Source organism: Phasianus colchicus, chromosome 2, assembly GCF_987193195.1.
Source record: "Phasianus colchicus chromosome 2, bPhaCol1.hap1.1, whole genome shotgun sequence".
Lineage (NCBI taxonomy): Eukaryota > Metazoa > Chordata > Aves > Galliformes > Phasianidae > Phasianus > Phasianus colchicus.
The window spans coordinates 70046576-70065234 of record NC_143437.1 but is presented as its reverse complement, the minus strand read 5'-3'; the positions used below and the strand labels follow the sequence as shown (position 1 = coordinate 70065234).

At 32.9% G+C, this 18659-nt stretch overlaps 1 protein-coding gene across 1 annotated transcript in view; it reads left to right on the top strand.

Moving 5' to 3' along the window:
- Window positions 1–18659, top strand: part of GRIK2 (glutamate ionotropic receptor kainate type subunit 2) — a 310527-nt gene that overhangs the window by 71447 nt on the left and 220421 nt on the right. The window contains exons 2-3 of the mRNA XM_090135954.1: window positions 3198–3365; window positions 7367–7624. Of these exons, the coding sequence (XP_089992080.1) occupies window positions 3198–3365; window positions 7367–7624 (426 nt within the window). The remainder of the gene's footprint in view (window positions 1–3197; window positions 3366–7366; window positions 7625–18659) is intronic.

Below are 18659 nucleotides of genomic sequence, written 5' to 3'. Positions count from 1 at the left end.
AATATTGTTACACAGTGTTTTTTGCACATCTGGCTTCTACTGGCCTATCTGAAACTGTTCTCATGACTGCGATTCATCAGTTGTTGGTCACCACCAGAGTCTTGTAAACTTTTGCAAAGTGGTAATCATGACAGTGAAATCTATACAATCTATAGAATGTTCATCTATACAGTCATCACCTACTGTGCACAGTCAGTAAAACTTTATGAGCTAGAGGTTGAGCTGTAGTTATGTGTTGCTGTATTCCCTACACTTTTTGTCATAGGTCAGAGATCTTATATTATTAACACTATAAATGAAGACATAAGATATGGTGCTAAACTACTAAATTCTAAACTACTTCTTTAAAATTTTCTCTCTGTTGTGAGGTCACAAAAAAAATCATGTTACCTCTAGGATATTCTGTTGTCTGTACATGACAACCTGTGTTTCTGCCTATTATGGGTCTGCATGTGATTATTATTATGACTAACCCCAACACCTACTTTTTTTTTCAAGCTGATAGGCAGAGATAGGCATTGGCTTGGCTGACTGTCCACATGTCAATGGCAAGATTTATGACTCTCCTGTCTGCTTATCTGAGAACATGCAATGCATTCCTCAGTTTGATTACTAATAAGGTTATCCTGAATACAAGGTCCATTGGAAAGGGAGGAAAAAGCTTTCTTGGGAGGGGACAGCATGACTCAGTACACTATAACTGATTTGAGAAACAAGTTCTCTTCTACAAGAAAGTATAACTGAAGTACAAAAAGTGCAAAGACAATCCTTTATATTCATTTGCTTTTTTTTTTTTTTTTTTAAATCTAGTGTTATTTCTGATTTATTTTCCAGTGTTAAGCCAGTAGATGTATTTTATATACAATATATACCTGTTTTATTGAGAGTTGGGATAGTTGGACTTGATCTTTAAGGTTCTTTCCATCTTAAATGATTCTATGATTCCAGTGTAAAAATTACAGAGAGAAGAAAGGTACATTGTATTGCATATTTCTCTTTGTAAATCCTTTGTTGCTTAGGATATCATACATTTTACTGTGTGATATTACTTATTCAAATGCTTTCCACATGTCTCTAGGAAAATCTATAAAATCTGTCTTAATTCTGATTATATTTATGATAACATTTGTAATATTTCTTGTGTCTTAATATCTATGTTTAGCACACATTCACTATTTTTTAACTTTCTGCAACATTTTTTTTAAATTTTAACATAGGATCTTCCTATATATCATAGGTTGATTTATAATATTTAGGCACTATAAGCCTTAAACAGCACAATATCTCGTCTATGAGATTGCACTCTCCTGAATAGTTTAATAAATTCAAAAAACAGGAGATTGCCTCTCATGTTAATGTTACATTATTGTTTAAACAAATATGGTTAATTTTTCAGTTTTAAAATGTACTAAGTCCATATTTGCCTTTTCTTTTTAGCTTCAAATTACTGTTAATATTGGCTACCTATTATATATATTGTTATATATCAAAGAATGATTCACTTGATTAAACATATCTGGATTATTGTCAAATGTTTGCCTCTCCTATAAATGCTAGTTTTAAAATAGTTATTTAACAAGTCTCATTTCAGTGGTTAATACTTGTCAAGCATCTGTCCCTGGGGCACTCACCAGGAATTTAAGGGCTCACGTGCTGGGAGAGAAAAAAAAAAAAAAAGAAATTAATACCTGTTCTCCATATTCTGTTGAGAAACAGGCTGGAAGAATCAAAAGGTTTGCAAATCTGGAAGGCCATTTTGTGTTTAATAATACATGAGAGGGAAGGAGTTAATAACTTAATACACATTATTTCTGCTTTAGAAATGATTTGTCTAGTTGGATGCTCAACAAGACCTTTTCCAAATTTAGGTTGTTTGAAAAGTTTGGTTTTAGTTTCTATGCACTTTGATACTGAGAGTTCCTTTCTGAGAAACCAGGGTAAGATTTTTTTAGATAATACAAAGCCAGGTAGCAAAGTTACTTTCAAAATGAATGCATACGCATTAGGAGAAAATGAATGAAAAACATTTCTTGCAGTGATGTAATACCTGTCTTGTCCTAGTTACTATTATTCACAGATACTGTAAACATAAAAACAGAAAGGGAGGTGGTGATGGTCAGTGATGCTGACCGTATTTTTTTTTTTTTTTTGGCATTCTATGCCTTGGGAAGAACATACTTTCAGATTACTTTTATTGACACCATTTTCTTGGTCTTTCCAGAACAAAGAATAAATTGTTATTGCAACGTATATGTTAATTTATATTTCATGGGCAGTGATATCTTATTACAAGATGAGAAGGACTGACGTACAATCTTGTTTGGTTCATACAAGATTAAGACAGTTCTAGAAATTGCCTGTCTTTTTAGGTGTGTCCTACTCTGACAGTCCATCTGGGGATGCTTTCAACATGTGATTGAGCTTTATGCAGATGGCAGTTGAATCCTCTATTTGTTGAAATTAAGATTAGCATGTACATTGAGCTCAGTGCAGATGAGTACAATTTGAACCTCTGCTCAACATGTGTATTTGTTCAGGTAGTGATAGTCATTTAGTCATGCTAAAATGTGTATAAATCTTTTTGACACAATCTGAGGTGTCCTGCTAATATTCTTCTTTGTGAATTGCATTTCCAATGAACTTCCTATTTCACGATACTATATAATGCATAGACCAGTAGAAACAAGACTCCAGAAATCTTGCATTCCATGTACCTATGTTCTAGAAGTTGTGAGTGCAGTTTTTCAGGTTTAAGTGTGTAAAATAATAATTGCATGTTCTTCATTCCTACACTTTTTTACTGCAAACTAATGTGATTATTTTTATATTGTCATAGTGTTTTTATTTGTGCTAGAAAAGAGAGTATCTTTAAAATAAAAACAACAAAAGCCATACAAAATACCCAAACAACAACAACAACAAAAGAAACACTCAACATATTTTCTTTAAGGTAAGTTTGATTAATATATAGAGCTGTTGGGTTATAGTTTGGCCCAAATATCACTGAAATCATGGGATATTTTACACTAATTGCACTATGTCAGATTTATTAGGTTAAGAATATTATATATCCTATATATAGGCTGCAGGAATTTTTTTCCAAAATGATAATAAAATTGTTCTTTTATGCCATTTTGGCTTACTAGTATTTTTTGTTTTTTCTTTCTTTCTTTTTTCTTTCTCTTCCTCACTACCAGGAGGTATTTTTGAGTGTGTGGAATCTGGTCCAATGGGAGCAGAAGAATTAGCCTTCAGATTTGCTGTGAACACAATCAACAGAAACAGAACTCTTCTGCCAAACACTACATTAACATATGACACCCAAAAGATAAATCTCTATGACAGTTTTGAAGCATCCAAAAAAGGTAACCTTTTGTGTATTTAATTTCTTTAATTAGCAACTAAAACTCACGTGCTTTACCTACCTGAAAAAAGTCTGTCTATAAAGATATGCAGTGTCGTTGTACAAGGCTGTAGCTGACATTAGAGATGTGTTTTAAATATTGTCCCTTGAAAGCTGTTAATGGTAACTGCTCAAAAATTACATTGTGTCAACTATATTCCCACTACCTTGCCCAAAAACTATTTCTAGTTTTCTAAACATTTGAAATCTGAATTTTTTTTTCTTGAGTTTTGTGATTAGGGTGTTTTTGAGATTAGATCTTCTGATGTCAGAGAACACTTCCCCTCTTTTTTTCCTGGAAAATGCCAACTGCTCCCATCTTGCAATGATCTCGGAAAAGGCTAAGAGTTCGGTGGTGTAGTCAAGTCTGTATGCCATCAGACATGTTTCCAACGTTACTGGAGGAAAGCCTACAAAATCCTCTCATTCATTAAGGCTGTTCAAAATCTGAATGTGATTTTTTTATGGCTTCATGGCTAAAATCTCATTCTCAGATATTTACCAAGGTTCCAATTCAATTTTAGGTATTCTATCACTTTAAGTGCATCTTCACAAATATCTTTAGCATATGCATGACTGACATATTTTATCTGGCATGTGTTGTGAAAGAGAGCAAGTAGTTGTAGTGAGCAAAGCATAAAAATAAGCTTGAAAATTAAGTCTTTGCTTAAGAATATTGTGACCAGATAAATGTAAAAGCATCAGTTCAGATGATTTTCTTCAAGATTATAAAATATTATGAACACTTTTTCCTAAATTTTCAGATCTTTGATTCTCACAAAAAATTAAAGTTATGAGCTATTGCTTTACATTCTGGTTTACAACACTGTGATGCCACATGGGAGTTATACTGCATCACTGCCTTATTGTAGGAAGTTGAAAACTCAGTAAGTCCTATATGTCCTTTTTTGATTGAAAACCCAAAACTTTGTGACAGAACTTAGATTAAATTTTGCATGGTATTACACATTATTTGATGGTAGATTTTTTTATAAATTGAAAAGCAAATTTCATATGAATGTTTATACAATTGATTCATATGAATCCTTAAGAAGAAAAGATAAACCTGTATTTATTATGAGAGATTTGGACCTTAAATCTTCAGAGAGATCTGGTCCTCAACATGTCACTCCAACTGAAAAACCTACACAAGAAGAGATTTTTTTTGCTAAGTAAAATGGAAACTTCTGATGCTACATTAGAAATGCTAGCTAGGGAAAAGCTGCTATGTCAGTATGGATGTATACAAAGTACATCTTTATAATGGAATACAATATTGATTAAAAATCAATTTAGAAATGATAAATATTTTTGTTTTTTCTTTTCAACATGTCTTAGCAAGTTTATCTTGCTAATCTGTTTATTTCTCAAATTAACCATTTTAGTATAAAGCTATTGATGCTAGGTATGAGAATAGACAGTATATCTGTATGGAAATAAGCATTTTAATTGTTCTGAGATGCTTTGATACATGAAAAATATTATAGACTAAATATTTATGCCTAGCAAAATGACTTATTTGCAGCAGAGAGTGAGAAAGGAAGTATGCTATTTCTTTAATGAAGGTTTTTTGAATAGTTATTATGATGAGATAAAGAATGTTCTGAGAGGCTACTCTTTCCATCTCAGCCAATAGTAAATGAATCCTTAATTCTGGCCGCATCTTTCTCTGTTTTTCCTCATCTTCCATCTTTAACTACTTCCTGATTCTAATGCATTCTGCCTTGTAAAATTTAATTGAATAGTTTGTCCTCATTCCTCATGGAAGTAATAAAAAGTGAAGAAATCCAGTCTGAATTTTTAATTTTTTAACTATCTTCTGAGTTGACAGCTCTACTTCTAGACCTTACTTAGGAGTTGCTTGGAGATTGCAAGCTAGCCTTATTATTGCTAATTCTTGATAGACTGGATATATTTATTGTTCCTGTTTGCATCTTGCATGAGAATGCAAATTTTTTTTTTTTTAACTAGTCAGGCTGTATCAAAATCTGTGTAATTTTTCAGTACTCACAGCTTTTTGCTTCAGAAATTCACAGTACAGCCAACCATATTGATGCTGAGGGGTACTTCAGTCCAGAATCAAAGGCTAAAGGTTAGCCTAAAAAGGGTTCATTTTATTATGATGACTCCAAAGCAAAGTTTTAACAGTGAGATTGAAACATTTAACTCATTCTGTGGTTCATGATTATGTCCATTAGCGACCAGGGAGGTGCTGCATCAAAAAATAGCCTGTTTAGACCTCTTACTAACAAATACTTTTTAAGTTGAATACAGATTAAATATGAATGGGATTTTAAAGTTATTGTATGAAAGAGCAAACTGAAGGCAAGATGATATTTCCAAGATACTGTTTTAGTGAAGAGTAATGTAAGTGCAAACAAAACATCCTTCAGTGCACTGCAAAAATTGGTATGCATCTGATAGAGTTGTATTAAATCACATGTGAAAGCATTGCATTATTCAAATCACAGAAACAGAAAAAAAAAAAAAAAAAAAAGCCCATTGAAAAGCCATCTGGTAGCTATTGCTGTTGTTAGTGATCCCATTTACTGACATTTGCATAAAGCTTGTTGATTACTCTTAGGAAGGGCAATATTAGCATAAATGTTTTTTTATCAGGCTAGTCATTTAGGCCTTAATCCGATGCTTAGTAATGCAGTGGAGATCTTGTGTGTATACGAGAAGTTCATTTAAACCACTGATGTTCTGCAAGAATAAAAAGGTGTGCCAGCACGATTTCTGGAATACTTGTAGTATTTTTAATCATGCTGAAAAGGACAGACATGGCACAATTTAAAAAATTAATTTCAACTTATTGAGGAAAAATAATGCAGTAAAATGTGTTTCTACTGCTTGTTTCCGCAGTTGCGAGGGACAACAACGGTGGTGTAAAAATACTAAGTAATCCAATCTCATAGGATATATTCATATTGGATTATGGAGATACTTTCTCTTACTTCTCTCTACCAAATAAGATGTTTCCTTAGAAAGACAAAATGTGTTGAGTTTCAGAACCACGTGCTCATAAAAGTTATGTCTATAGCAGTGATCTAAACAGGAGCAGGGCATGGACTGAGAAACTAGTCTCCAATATTGCTTAATTTTTCTGGCTGCTTTCTGCAACGTACCAACTGATCTTCTGCAAGATAATGCTGGAGCATACTGTAGGAAATAAAATAGACAAGATACTACTGAAGCATGGAATAGATGGGGCCATTCTATATTGAAAAGAGGAACTCTAAGCTACTTTCACATGGCAATATCATGTCAGTGACTCTCAGGGACAGTTTTATTTACTAATGTAGCTGTAGCAAAACAGTGTATTTCCAGAATTTAAAAATGAACCCAGATTTTTTTTCATTAGCATATAGAGATTTAATTATTATTATTTTTTTGGGGGGAAAACATTTGCTGTTAAATTTTTCAAGTCAGCTTCTATATTTTCCAGGCATAGAATTGTCAATTTAAATGAAATTTGTCATTTGCTTTATACTTAAATGGAATCCACTTGACATGCACATTTTCTGAGTAACTAGGATCTCAGTAGGAATAGTGTTGATGGATTGAGGAAGAAGTTAATGTTTAAACCGCCTCGATTAGAATACTGTCCCATATGGCCCTTTTCCAAATGTAATATGCAAATGAACATTAATCTCTTCTCTTGTCAGTGTTTTTCAAATTATACACAATTGCTGGCCTTTGTGACTTCCACTGACATAGAAGTGTTTATTAAATGTAGCTAAGCACTGTTTAGAAGTTAAGTGTTGCTATTCATCAGCTCACAGTGAAAGCTTAGAAATGTATTCAGAAGTTGGAAATCTGTGTGTTATAGAAGAAAGGAGCTTTCTCAGCAGTAAAGTTATATTTCATGGAGAACCTTTTATTTAATATGAATTGTGCAATACCTTCTGGCACACTGCCTTCTTTCCTCTCATCATTGACAGACTTCTGTCTTCTCTTCAGCCTGCGATCAGCTATCTCTTGGGGTAGCTGCCATCTTTGGACCATCCCATAGCTCCTCAGCTAATGCTGTACAATCAATCTGCAATGCTTTGGGTGTTCCACATATCCAGACCCGCTGGAAACATCAGGTGTCGGACAACAAGGACTCCTTCTATGTCAGCCTCTATCCAGACTTCTCTTCACTCAGTCGTGCCATCCTTGACCTTGTGCAGTTCTTCAAGTGGAAAACAGTTACTGTTGTTTATGATGACAGCACTGGTAAGACTAAATCATGCAACTATGTGCAGATGTGATTCTATGAATATATATTCACGCATACAAGAAGAAGGATGAGGGGTGTCAATACTGTTACAGCTTTATTTTAAGAAAGCTTAATTACAATAAATTCCATTGGCAAGGTAGAGTGTAACAAATAATGCAGATTTGTTAGCATAAGTATTCTCATAATTATCCTTCAGTTGCTGAATTTTGTGTGTTTGAGATTGCAACTGTCAATAAATCAGTCATGCTCTAACTGCATTTTCCTCAGTATCTTCACGGTTGCTAACAGTATGTCTTCTAATTTTATTTAAAACTCAGTTTCTGAAGAAAAAAATGATAACTTGAAAGATGTATTGGACTGACTGGTCAAATAGGACAGCTACATTTTAGTGCTGCTCTTGGCATATTAGCCAATATTAGAAAATAGTTCCCATACTGTTTGGAATTTCAGTAACTGCATTTTCAGAGAGTCACAGAAGGAGCCCTGCTTTTGGCTCCTAAGAGTTGAAAGCAGAGGAAATGTGGAGGCTTGTTTTGCAGATGATTCACATCATTTAAAAATGAACTCCTGAATTTCCATCAGAAATACCCCAATTTGATACCATTCCTTTAACTTCACTCTAAAACTTCTGTTTTGCCCTGGCTTTGGTATTTGGTTTGAAATTTCAAAAAACTTGTCTGATTTGAGGCTTCTCTGCTGGAGGTTAGAACTATCAGCTGGTAAGAGGAAAATCTGTCTGTAATGGCGGATGCAGGGAAGTCATTTAGCCAGATGAGAGATTTAATATTATGGAAATGTTAACAATTTCTTCCATGGTTTTTGAACTGACACTGACAAACCCTTCTCATAGTTCTGTGAAAAAGAAGGTAGTTGATGATGATGATGATTCAACAGCTAGTAAATGGTGAGGAGGAAACAGAGATGGAAAACAAGAACACAGTGAAATTGTTTTCCAATTCTCCAGTGAATTTAATTTCAGTGAAATTCAGATGCTGTCTTTCTAGAAGTTTGGCTGATGCTACCAAAGACATAATCAAACTTCTGGTTTCAAGTTTAGCATTACGGGCTTACAGGAAAAAATAATCTACTTCATTTTTAATTTTTAATTTTATTTTTTTAACTCTTGCTTTGAAATAGGACTGGAGGTAAAAAGGAATATTCAAATCTTAATCAAGTGAATACTGGAAAAGTAATCTGTGGTTTAGTTAAATGGTTATAAATTTTTATTTACATAAATTTGAAATATTTTCAATTTAAATCATTCAAAGACTAATTTTGAAGGAGACCTGAATCCGATGTTCAGGATCCTATAATGTAGAAAACAGGATAACTTGGCACAGGAAAGAATGGAGGTCGTGTCCTTTTGAAACTGGGAACAGAGATGCTTCTGAAGCAATATAATCAGTAACATTAGAGAGAGTAAAGGTCAGGTTGAATACATAATAAAGAGGAACAGTCAAGACTACAAATATGGTGAAGTAATAACTAGTAAGAATGTTACTTCTCGGTAAGGTTTCAGTAAGAAAAGATTCAGTTTGTTACAACAAGGATAGGGTAATAAAAACAAAAATCCTCGGAGAATGGGCAAAGGTGTTAATATTATGATAAGACGTACTGGCCTGGTACTATCTTAGGGTACGGTGAAAGTTGGTTAGCTGAGTCTGTTCTTTCAGGGAAAAATAGTTTGTCTCCTTTTCCTGTGAATCTCTGTTTAAATATTACTGCACTAACTTTTTTGGCTTCAAATAGTATCTATGTTCTGCTTCCTTCTATGTCTTGCTTTTTCCCTTCATCTTAACTCTCATGAGACATTTTTCATTTAGTCCATCTGTTGTACAAACTAAAAATTGGAATCAGGCTCTTGAACTTTTTTTTTTTTTTTTTTTTTCCTCGTCTGAAGACAAGTATTGCTTCCTGTGATCATTCTAAACCGCAAAGTATGTTCCTTTTAACTAGAATTTTCCATAAAGGATCTGGCAGGAATTAACCAGAGATCAGTTAGGGTTTTTTTTTGTTTGTTTGTTTTTTGTTTTCCCTTAGAGTAATTTATAGTTAATTAAATACCACTGAACTGTCCCTGGATACTAATTAAGTCCTTTCAGTTTACAGGTTTGCTACAGTCAATTGTCTTTAGAAGAGAAAAGGGGGAAAATGACAGTATGTGCATCTGCTGCATGACCTAATAGTTTTAATTGATCTAAAACAGCAAAGTATCTTCTTCAAAATATCAAAATTTCAAATGCATGTTGCAATCTGTTCTAAGAAAAATAGGGTAGATAAATTCTAAATAATTCTGTACATCCCGAAGTATTCCAAAGCAAAGTATACACAAATGGTTAGATGCTGGGACCTTTAAATTATACTGGCACTTGTACTGGCAACTAATGCTTTTTGCAGATCAAGTTGATGTAAACAGAGTTTTGAGATTTTTTCTTAATTAACATTTGTTTTGGTCTTGAGTGAATGAGTATAAACACCAAAAATCTGTTGCATCTATGAACAGAAGCCAAGCTAAAAGCCTGAAAAATGGCTTCAGAAATGAAAATGTTTTATGATGGTCTTCAATGTTGAATGCAGTACTTTAAATCAAATGAAGGAAAAAGAAGCCATTTTTGTTGATAATTTTTAGAATAATGTATTAGTAGCGCTGATTTGTAAATAAAATTATTTCCTCCTTGGGACCAGCATAAAAATTCACATTATCTTATTTCTATATTTCCCACATCTTATTTCCTGATGTGCTATATCTTGCAGATGTTGTTTCCATACTATCAATTTCCAATTATTGCAAATTTATAATGAAATTGAATATCTTGCAGAAAATGGTGATGGAAAGTGGGTGACATTGCTAAAAAAGTAAGGAAAGAAGTTTCGAATGGGTTCAAAGTAAATCTTAGATCAGGAAGAAAATTTTTTTTCTAAGTATTATATGCTTAAGAAACTTCAAAGATAAAAAGCAAGGTTACATAGAGAGGTGGCCTGAAAAAGGTTGCTCATATCGTTGTTTTTATGTAAATGAGTTGAGTAACCCCTAATTTATGTGAAAAGCTGTTCTTCTTTGTAAACACGTGTGCCTGTTCTTAGCAGAATGAGAAAGAAGAAAGAAAATGAGAATGCTGGACTGAAGACTGACATCTAATACTATGACAGTGCATTTTACCTAAATTTAGGAAACAAGACTTTAATCTTGGTGATATATAATAATAAACCTACAAAATGACATTGCAGGCATGCAGTAGAATGTATTTCAGGGTTGTAAATTTTACATACAAGGGTAAAGTTTGTACAAGAACAGATAATATGCAGAAATAGGGAGCACTGTCCACAGTGATCCATGTTAGGATAGGAGACATTTGCAGAGTCCAGCAGCGTAATTTCATTGGATCAAAATCCAAATAAATGACTGAAATATGAAAATTAAGTGGAGGATTTTTTTTCTTACTTCCTTACCTTAGAATCATGTAACAAAAGGCAAAGGTTTCATCTCAAAAAATATTTGTCATTACATGTCATTACTGCATTACATGCAGTTCTTAATATATTCTTAGAAAGGCTGCAAATTCTTAGAATGTATGCTGAGATATTTAACATTTAAAATACTGAATGCATGTGTGGGAGATTCTTCTGATATTTCTGATGGTGAAGAAATGCTTGGGAATGGAAAACGATATTTTGTTTTTGTGGAATTAATTTCTCATTAATAAATGAGAAAATATATTGAATTAAAGAAAGTGAATGTCATTAAAACTGGAATTTCTGCTGATTAAATTAATTGGAGTCTAAAGCAAAGAAAATTCATTGACAGCTTCTTAAATAATATTGAAACTGAATAAAACAAACCAAAAGTTGACAAATGTCCTGAGTTTTCAAATCACTCAAGTGAGAGACTTATTAAACACTTTAAAAAGATGTAATTTTAGGTGTCTTAGTTATTTCAGTTTGAGAAGTCATGAATGATAGGTGGTGAAGTTCTATAGTCTGGAAAAGTTAGAAAAACTTAGACTTATTCCATGTTAGGCATTTATCCAAGCTTTGAAGTGCATTTGTCCTGGTTCCTTAGGTTCACCCTTCTGTTCCTAGTAATTACTTGGAACCTACTTAAAATTGGGTAGGATACGGTGAGATTTCTTTATTTGATAGGCCTGACCCATGGAATTCCATCCAGTGCTGCAGTGCTTACATTAATACACTTTAAAGGTATCAAGCTGATGAGTAATTTTCTATTTAACTTTATAAATATTAAATAACATAAAATTTCCTCCTTTGACTTACGTTTTAGGTAAGGAAATTGTAGTAGATTGGTTAAATACAGGTTTCAGAAAGTCACACTGTTTTAAGTTGCTTACTTCTATGCATATTAGAGAAATGGTATCCTCATGCATCCCTGCCACATGGATGCAAAGAAGAACAATAAAGATCTAAATGTTGTAGATTGGTTATGGTTTTACAGCAAAACTGAAAGGACATATTTACAAGGTACGCATTCTACTTTGAACATAAAAATTACACATGCAGGCATTAAGCTCACAAGTTGCAATACTTGAGAGAACAAAACTTGTGTTAATTTTTCTTAATAGTTTTGTGTCAAGAAAGATGAGAATTTATCAGATTAGAAGCTTATGAATATATTATGTGATAGAAAAGACTAAAAGGGATCAGGTTTAGTCCAGTAAATAGAAGGTCTTGCAAAGGAAAGACCATACAATAATAATCCTATACTGTTTTTCATGGCATAGTTATAGAGACATTGAAATTTTTATAAGAAATGATTTATCTAGAAACATTCAGGTTAGAATAAAATATTTCCTTGTAAAGCTGTGGAATCTTCATCTCCAGAGTTGCTTTTTTTTTTTTTTTTTTTTTTTTTTGTAAGTGGCTATGTTCTCTTACTTCCTTTGCTAGACAGAATAAAACAAAAATGACAAGTAACCATGAGCTCTTAAGTCACTGTCATGACTAGTTCCAACACTACTTCTTCCTCTGACTTGTGTAAAGCTGATGCTGACTAATGCCTCTATTGAATGAATGTTTAGAGATACTGTATTGCTATTAACTTACTGCATTGATATTTTTTCCTCAAATTGGATTAATTGTGTCAGTAACACAAAAATGGTATCTATGTGGACTTTTATGTATTTATACTCTTTTGTGCAATTTTAGATTGCATTTGTTCTAGCTCATTGAAGCAGATGCAGAATTCACCTGGCTCTATTTGACAGTCTGGGCAGGTATCCTCTCTGGAAATAGACTTGTATATAAAACTTATCAAAGATTCAGAGTGGGATGGGATAGCTTGTCACAGCATGTTAAAAGTAAATATTTCTGTGCATTTCAATTTGTGCATTATCAATCAATAACCAGTTAGTTGATGTTTTTAATGGAGTGAATTGAATGAATATCTAAATGAGGGAAACAAAGGAGTCTTCAGGCATCTTATGCATATCAGCTGGAGTTGCATGCAGTTTTGTTCCACATCTGCTCTGTCACTGAATCAGAGAGGGAATGCATTTGCATAAAGACATACCCAATTTTACAGAAACTTCTCTTAGAGCATAAGGTCTTTTCAGTCCTTAAATAAAAAAATCAGATTTGGTAGGGCTGTAAAATTGCAATATTTTTTATCTGATTTTGGAGCGTGATGAGAGATTTTCTAGACTGTTTACATATTGCATAGTATCTTTTCAATACAGAGTGTTTCATGTGCTGTGCACAGTAATTTCATGTGAACATTTAATTAGTAATTCTGTGTTAAACCCGACTGTGGTATTTGGATGTAGTTGATTGTTTTAGTGTATTCTTTTTCTAAGAAATTTCTTATTATTATTTGATAAAGTTCAAAAATATTTTTCATGATGCTACATGAAAATATCAGATGTAAGGAGGATTTTCTGAAGTTAGTATTTCACTTTCAAAGTATTTTGGACTTTCTACATTTTTGAAGTTAAGAACTACTTAATCTAGTTTTCTGAAAAGAAAGAATCTTTTTGATAAATGGACCTGCATTGTTCTTTGAGGACAATTCTTTGGAGATTTAAATTAATTATTTGAAAAGAAAATTAAATGTCATCAAGTTAAACATAATGCATGAGTTCAGCTTGTCTTTCAGGAAAACATGTACCAGAGGCTCCTTGTTCTTTTGCCAAGAATTGAATTTGAACTTACTGGAACAAGATAAATTACTTGCCTCAATATAAAAGAAAACTAATATTAAGCACTTTAAAGAATTTTTCTTTAAGCCTAAGGAACAGAAGGAGGCTGTATTTCCAGAAATCATTGGACTGTCAATGAATTTACTCTAAATATTTGTGGATTTGAATAAACATAAGTATTTAAATTTTATAGAGAGCTGGCTGGGGTATGTATGATCAGAATTATTGTTTCCTTCCTTCTTGAATACTGGTACATTTTACTCACTATTTTCAAATGGAAAAAAATGTGAAAGGCAGAACAATTTAACTAAAAATGAAAACAGGAAAATGGAGACGTAATCTCATGTTTTGCATGTGACTTAATTTTAAAAAAAAAAAAATCTGATTTCCCCAAATTTGACCTATCACTCCTACATCAATATTAACACATTTTGTCTCTGGTTGGTGGAACACTGTGAAATGCACCTATAATATCAAGCCCTTGCTCAATTGCTCATAATCAGTCTCAGATCTGATAACCCTGCCTTTGTACATTTTAATTTTGTTACCAGATTGTTTTTCTCTCTTGCAGTCTTATCAACTAAATTATTATCTGCTTTAGTCTCCAAGAATAAATGTACTTACCTAGTGTAATGTCCAGCTTGGAGTGTTCACGTATGCCTTTTCTTCTGCCAAGCCTCTCCTGATTTACAGTAGATATTATTTCTTTTTAAGTTTTGCTGGAAATGGCTAAATGTATTCTCCTGCTTCTTTTTTTACATTGATTCTGACAGCTTTGACAAAAGACTTTTGTCCTTTGACTGCAGTAGATCTCTTTATGCTTTTTATCCTCATTAAACCGCACTACTCATAGATGTCAGCCACTTGAGAAGTCATACTTCCCAGTATTACAAGAATTCTTTTGAATTGCCCTGGATTGTTAATTGTCATTGCTGTCATCTATTGCTAAATCTTTCAGACCATGTTCATGTGACAACCACAAAACTGAATTACAGTGATATTTTAAATCAGTCTTATAATAAATAATAGAACCACATGCATAAGGAAATGTCACATGTTGCTGGACAGTAAAAAAAAAAAAATAAATGACAAATCTAATCTAAAAGTCTGTCAATGGTTAACAGGCTGGTTTGGAATACTAATAACCAAAAATCATAAAACTATAATGAAGTCTTAACATAGTCATTATTTTCTTCAATTATATTATTGCTTTTGCTTATATTAAAGTGCTCTAAGTGTGGAGGTGAGTGAAGGATTTTTTTTCCTTAAATCGCTGTATGCTGCAGATGATAAGTACTCTGAGAATATGAAAAATAAGATTTTCTTCATCTTCTTTGGGTGAGCAAGACAATTCTGTGATCTTAAGGTCTATTCTGAACTTGAACATTTGCATTGATCCCTCCAGTGAAAGTGTGTGGGAGGTGTTATAGGCCTTTTTCACTGTGGTGCTCTAACATCTATGTGAAAAGATTTTTTGTTTTTTTTTCTCCTTCTCTCTTTTTTTTTCTTTCTTGGAAACAGTTTGAACTGGGATCAGCTGTTTGAAACTAACTATAAAACATATGTACAAACATACATGCTCTGAAGTGTTTAGCTTATTTTATTTAAGGAAAAGGATAAAGAAGATTATTTTATTGTACTTCTTGATGAAAGAGCAGTAAAGTAAAACGGATGCTAAGAGACAAAAAATTAAGTAATATACAGAGAGTATTCTGTGGATGGATAGTCCAGATGGATATCTGACTACTGGAGTCAGATCCTTGGTCGTCTTTTTCAGTGATTTTTAAATCTAAGGCAACTGAATTACCTAGCTAAACTGAAAATTATTCTCCAGCTGCTGACATAGTTTCATCTAAAAGAAAAGTTTTGAAAAATGTTTTTTCTTGAAAGCAAGCTAACTTTAAAACTACAACAACAACAAAAACCAATTTGAATTATTCGTAAACTGATGGTCTGGAAACATTTTACCTTCTTTATGTGTGTTTGTTACACTGAAAGACCATGTATGTGGATGGTGAAGCTTGGAATGCAACATATAGGAAAATACATCAACATAGTTTAGGGTCACTTAGACAAGAGTTACACAAGACTTATACAAGAATTCTTGAGGAGAAAATTCAAGGTGGTAGATCACAAAGTATGCTTTGGTAGAAAGGTATATACATACAGGTAGTTTGATGATAAAATAACCCCTATACATCTAAACTCTTTTGCCAGAGAGAAATTTTGTCATTCAAGAAAACCTCCAGAGTTCATTCTGTCAAATACTAATATGACAATGATTTATTTGTGCATCCTTGTTTACCCCAATAAATCTAATTTCTGAGTTTTCAGCTCAAGTTTTTCTAAATAGGAGACCTATATTTCTTGACAAAGGATTTGTTAAATAGAATTTACTTTGGCCAAAATGCTACTGAAGTCACTTACCATATACTTTTTTTCTTTTTACTGAAATAGTACTGGTAATGTAGTACATCTTCCTGGTAAGAATAAAAGTTAATAAAAAGTGTGTGTGTATGTGTGTATATAAGTATATATATATATATACACACACACACACACACACACACACACACACATATAACATTATGATTATTCTCTAAAGCTTTAAATGCAAGTTAGAAAAATCTTGCTAAAATATTCAACCCTAAATCTGGTAGCAAAGAGCCATAGTGATTATGTTTTCACTAAGATAAACTTGTTCTTTCTTAAATCTCATTCTCCATTAAGAACACTTTTCACAATTTTGATATTGTCTTTAAGTATGTTTAAGTATAATGGATGACAATTTTAAGCATGTTTTATGCTGCCAGAATTGAGTAAAGTTATCTTAATGTAGTAAATAGGCTAAATATGTATAAATGAATAATTTTGATTAAACTCTTCCTTTCAGTTATATTTTCTTTATGATTTTCTTAATGGTGTTTCCATATTATGTTCTTGTATCGAAAGAACATAGAATACTATTCATATAGTCCTGCTAGCAGATGCAGTTTCTCAAGGATATATATTTTTTTAATCTTTTCACTAGAGGTGTTTTTTATGTAGAGGATGAGGAAGATTAGTTATATCTTGTTAGTTTATTGGTAATTATTGAGGATGTTCAGTATCTGTGGACTATTTTACAGCAATGAACTGTTCTGCTATCACTAAACAATAAACTGACATTCTCCTCCCTTTCACCCACACTCCTATCAAAGTCCAATATATAATTATATTTTCCTGAGACCTAAGCAGAAAAACTGAGCAGAGGAACATCAGGAGAGAAGAAGGGCACAGAGTAGTGTGAGAGGAAACAACTTGCTGAAAATAGAGAAAATATTCTGGTAGTTCAACAAAGTGGTATATTATTAATTTGATTTTTTTTTTTTTTTTTTTTTTTTGTGATTCTGAAGATATAAGTAGCCTTTGAAAGAGCATTACTGTTCCTTTGTACAGAAAAAGGTTCATGTGTTCAGCCTATTGCAAAGTGCATTTGCTTGCATTCTTCCTGTACAGCACAAAGGCAGCATTAATGGAAATGATAAATAGTTTGATGAGCAGGCCAGGTGGCATAGCAATGGCTTGCAAGACTGCTGAGCTGGAGACACAGGTTTTAAAACAAACTTGGGGCTCTTGCTTCCTGGACTGGTTGAAGTTGAACATGTCGAGGAGGTAATGTGATTGATCTCTTTGGAAGAAGATGCCAGCTGGAGAGCTCACAAACTACTCCTTCAGGATTCTTCTTAAAGATGAATTGATGGCAGCTTCTGAAAAGAGTTACTCACACCGCATTCTTTCCAGCCATTCAGAGGTAAGACTCTATCACAGTGGCTGCTAAAAGAAGGAATTGAGAGTTTAAAGGGACAGGAAAAAGGTGTCCCTCATGAAAGAAACTGCAGGAAGTACATTCCAAAAATGCACCAATTATTTCTATACTGTTAAAAAATAGATTTTTTTTTAGGATACTGTTGACAAACATTGTTTTGCATTTTTTTAATTTATTTTAGAAGTCAGTATTTTACCTGAGGACTGTATTTTATTTTATATTACAAATTACTTACACTGAAGGTAATCAGGCTAAAATCTTTGCTTTTGTGTACTTCTCAAAATAGTGGTGAAGTTATTGATTTTTTCCTTTGCTTCACTGTTTTTGTAGTTCTCATTTCAGTTTTTCTATTCATCAGAGGCTCTGATATTTCTTTTCCTGATTAGCTTCAGATGAGCTACATACTTTTGAAACTGACTGTTGGTTTTCCTCTGGTTTTTCAGAGTTTGTCAGCTCGTTACTTTGATCCTAAATAACCAGATTGACCATTTTATCTAATGTCAAATGATTAAAATGAAATTTACTTGGGGATTAACAGTTACATATATATCAATTTATAAAATTTATAGTTACTCTCTACAAACTCTATGCTTATTTGATCTGAAGCTACCTTGTGTAAAGAGACTAAACGAGTGAGAACTCTTCTTTGGTTACTGAAAAATGCTACTTCTACTGGGGAAAATCCTAAAAAGTATGTCTTATAGCTGTTGAAAATAGAGCTGGAAGCAGTGGCAGAATTTATTTTTATCATATGTGGATAGTCTGTTCACTTCTGAACCACATGTTGTTTTTGTCCTCTGGATGTATGTGTGCTTCTGTTCATGTTTTTTCTTTGTTTCTTTATATGTTTTTGGTTTTTGTTAATGCTAGTTTAGCATTGTTAGGGATTTTAGGGTGCAGGGGGGGAGAGGTGATAAGCAACAGTAAGGAGTGAGGAAGCCATTACTGTCCACAGCTTGACCTGGGTACTGTATTTCGAGTTGTTCATTTATGTTACATCTTTTCAGTGCATAAATTTTTCTTTGGCAAAAAATAATTACCCACAGCTTAATATCAAACTGAGAAAAAAGGGGA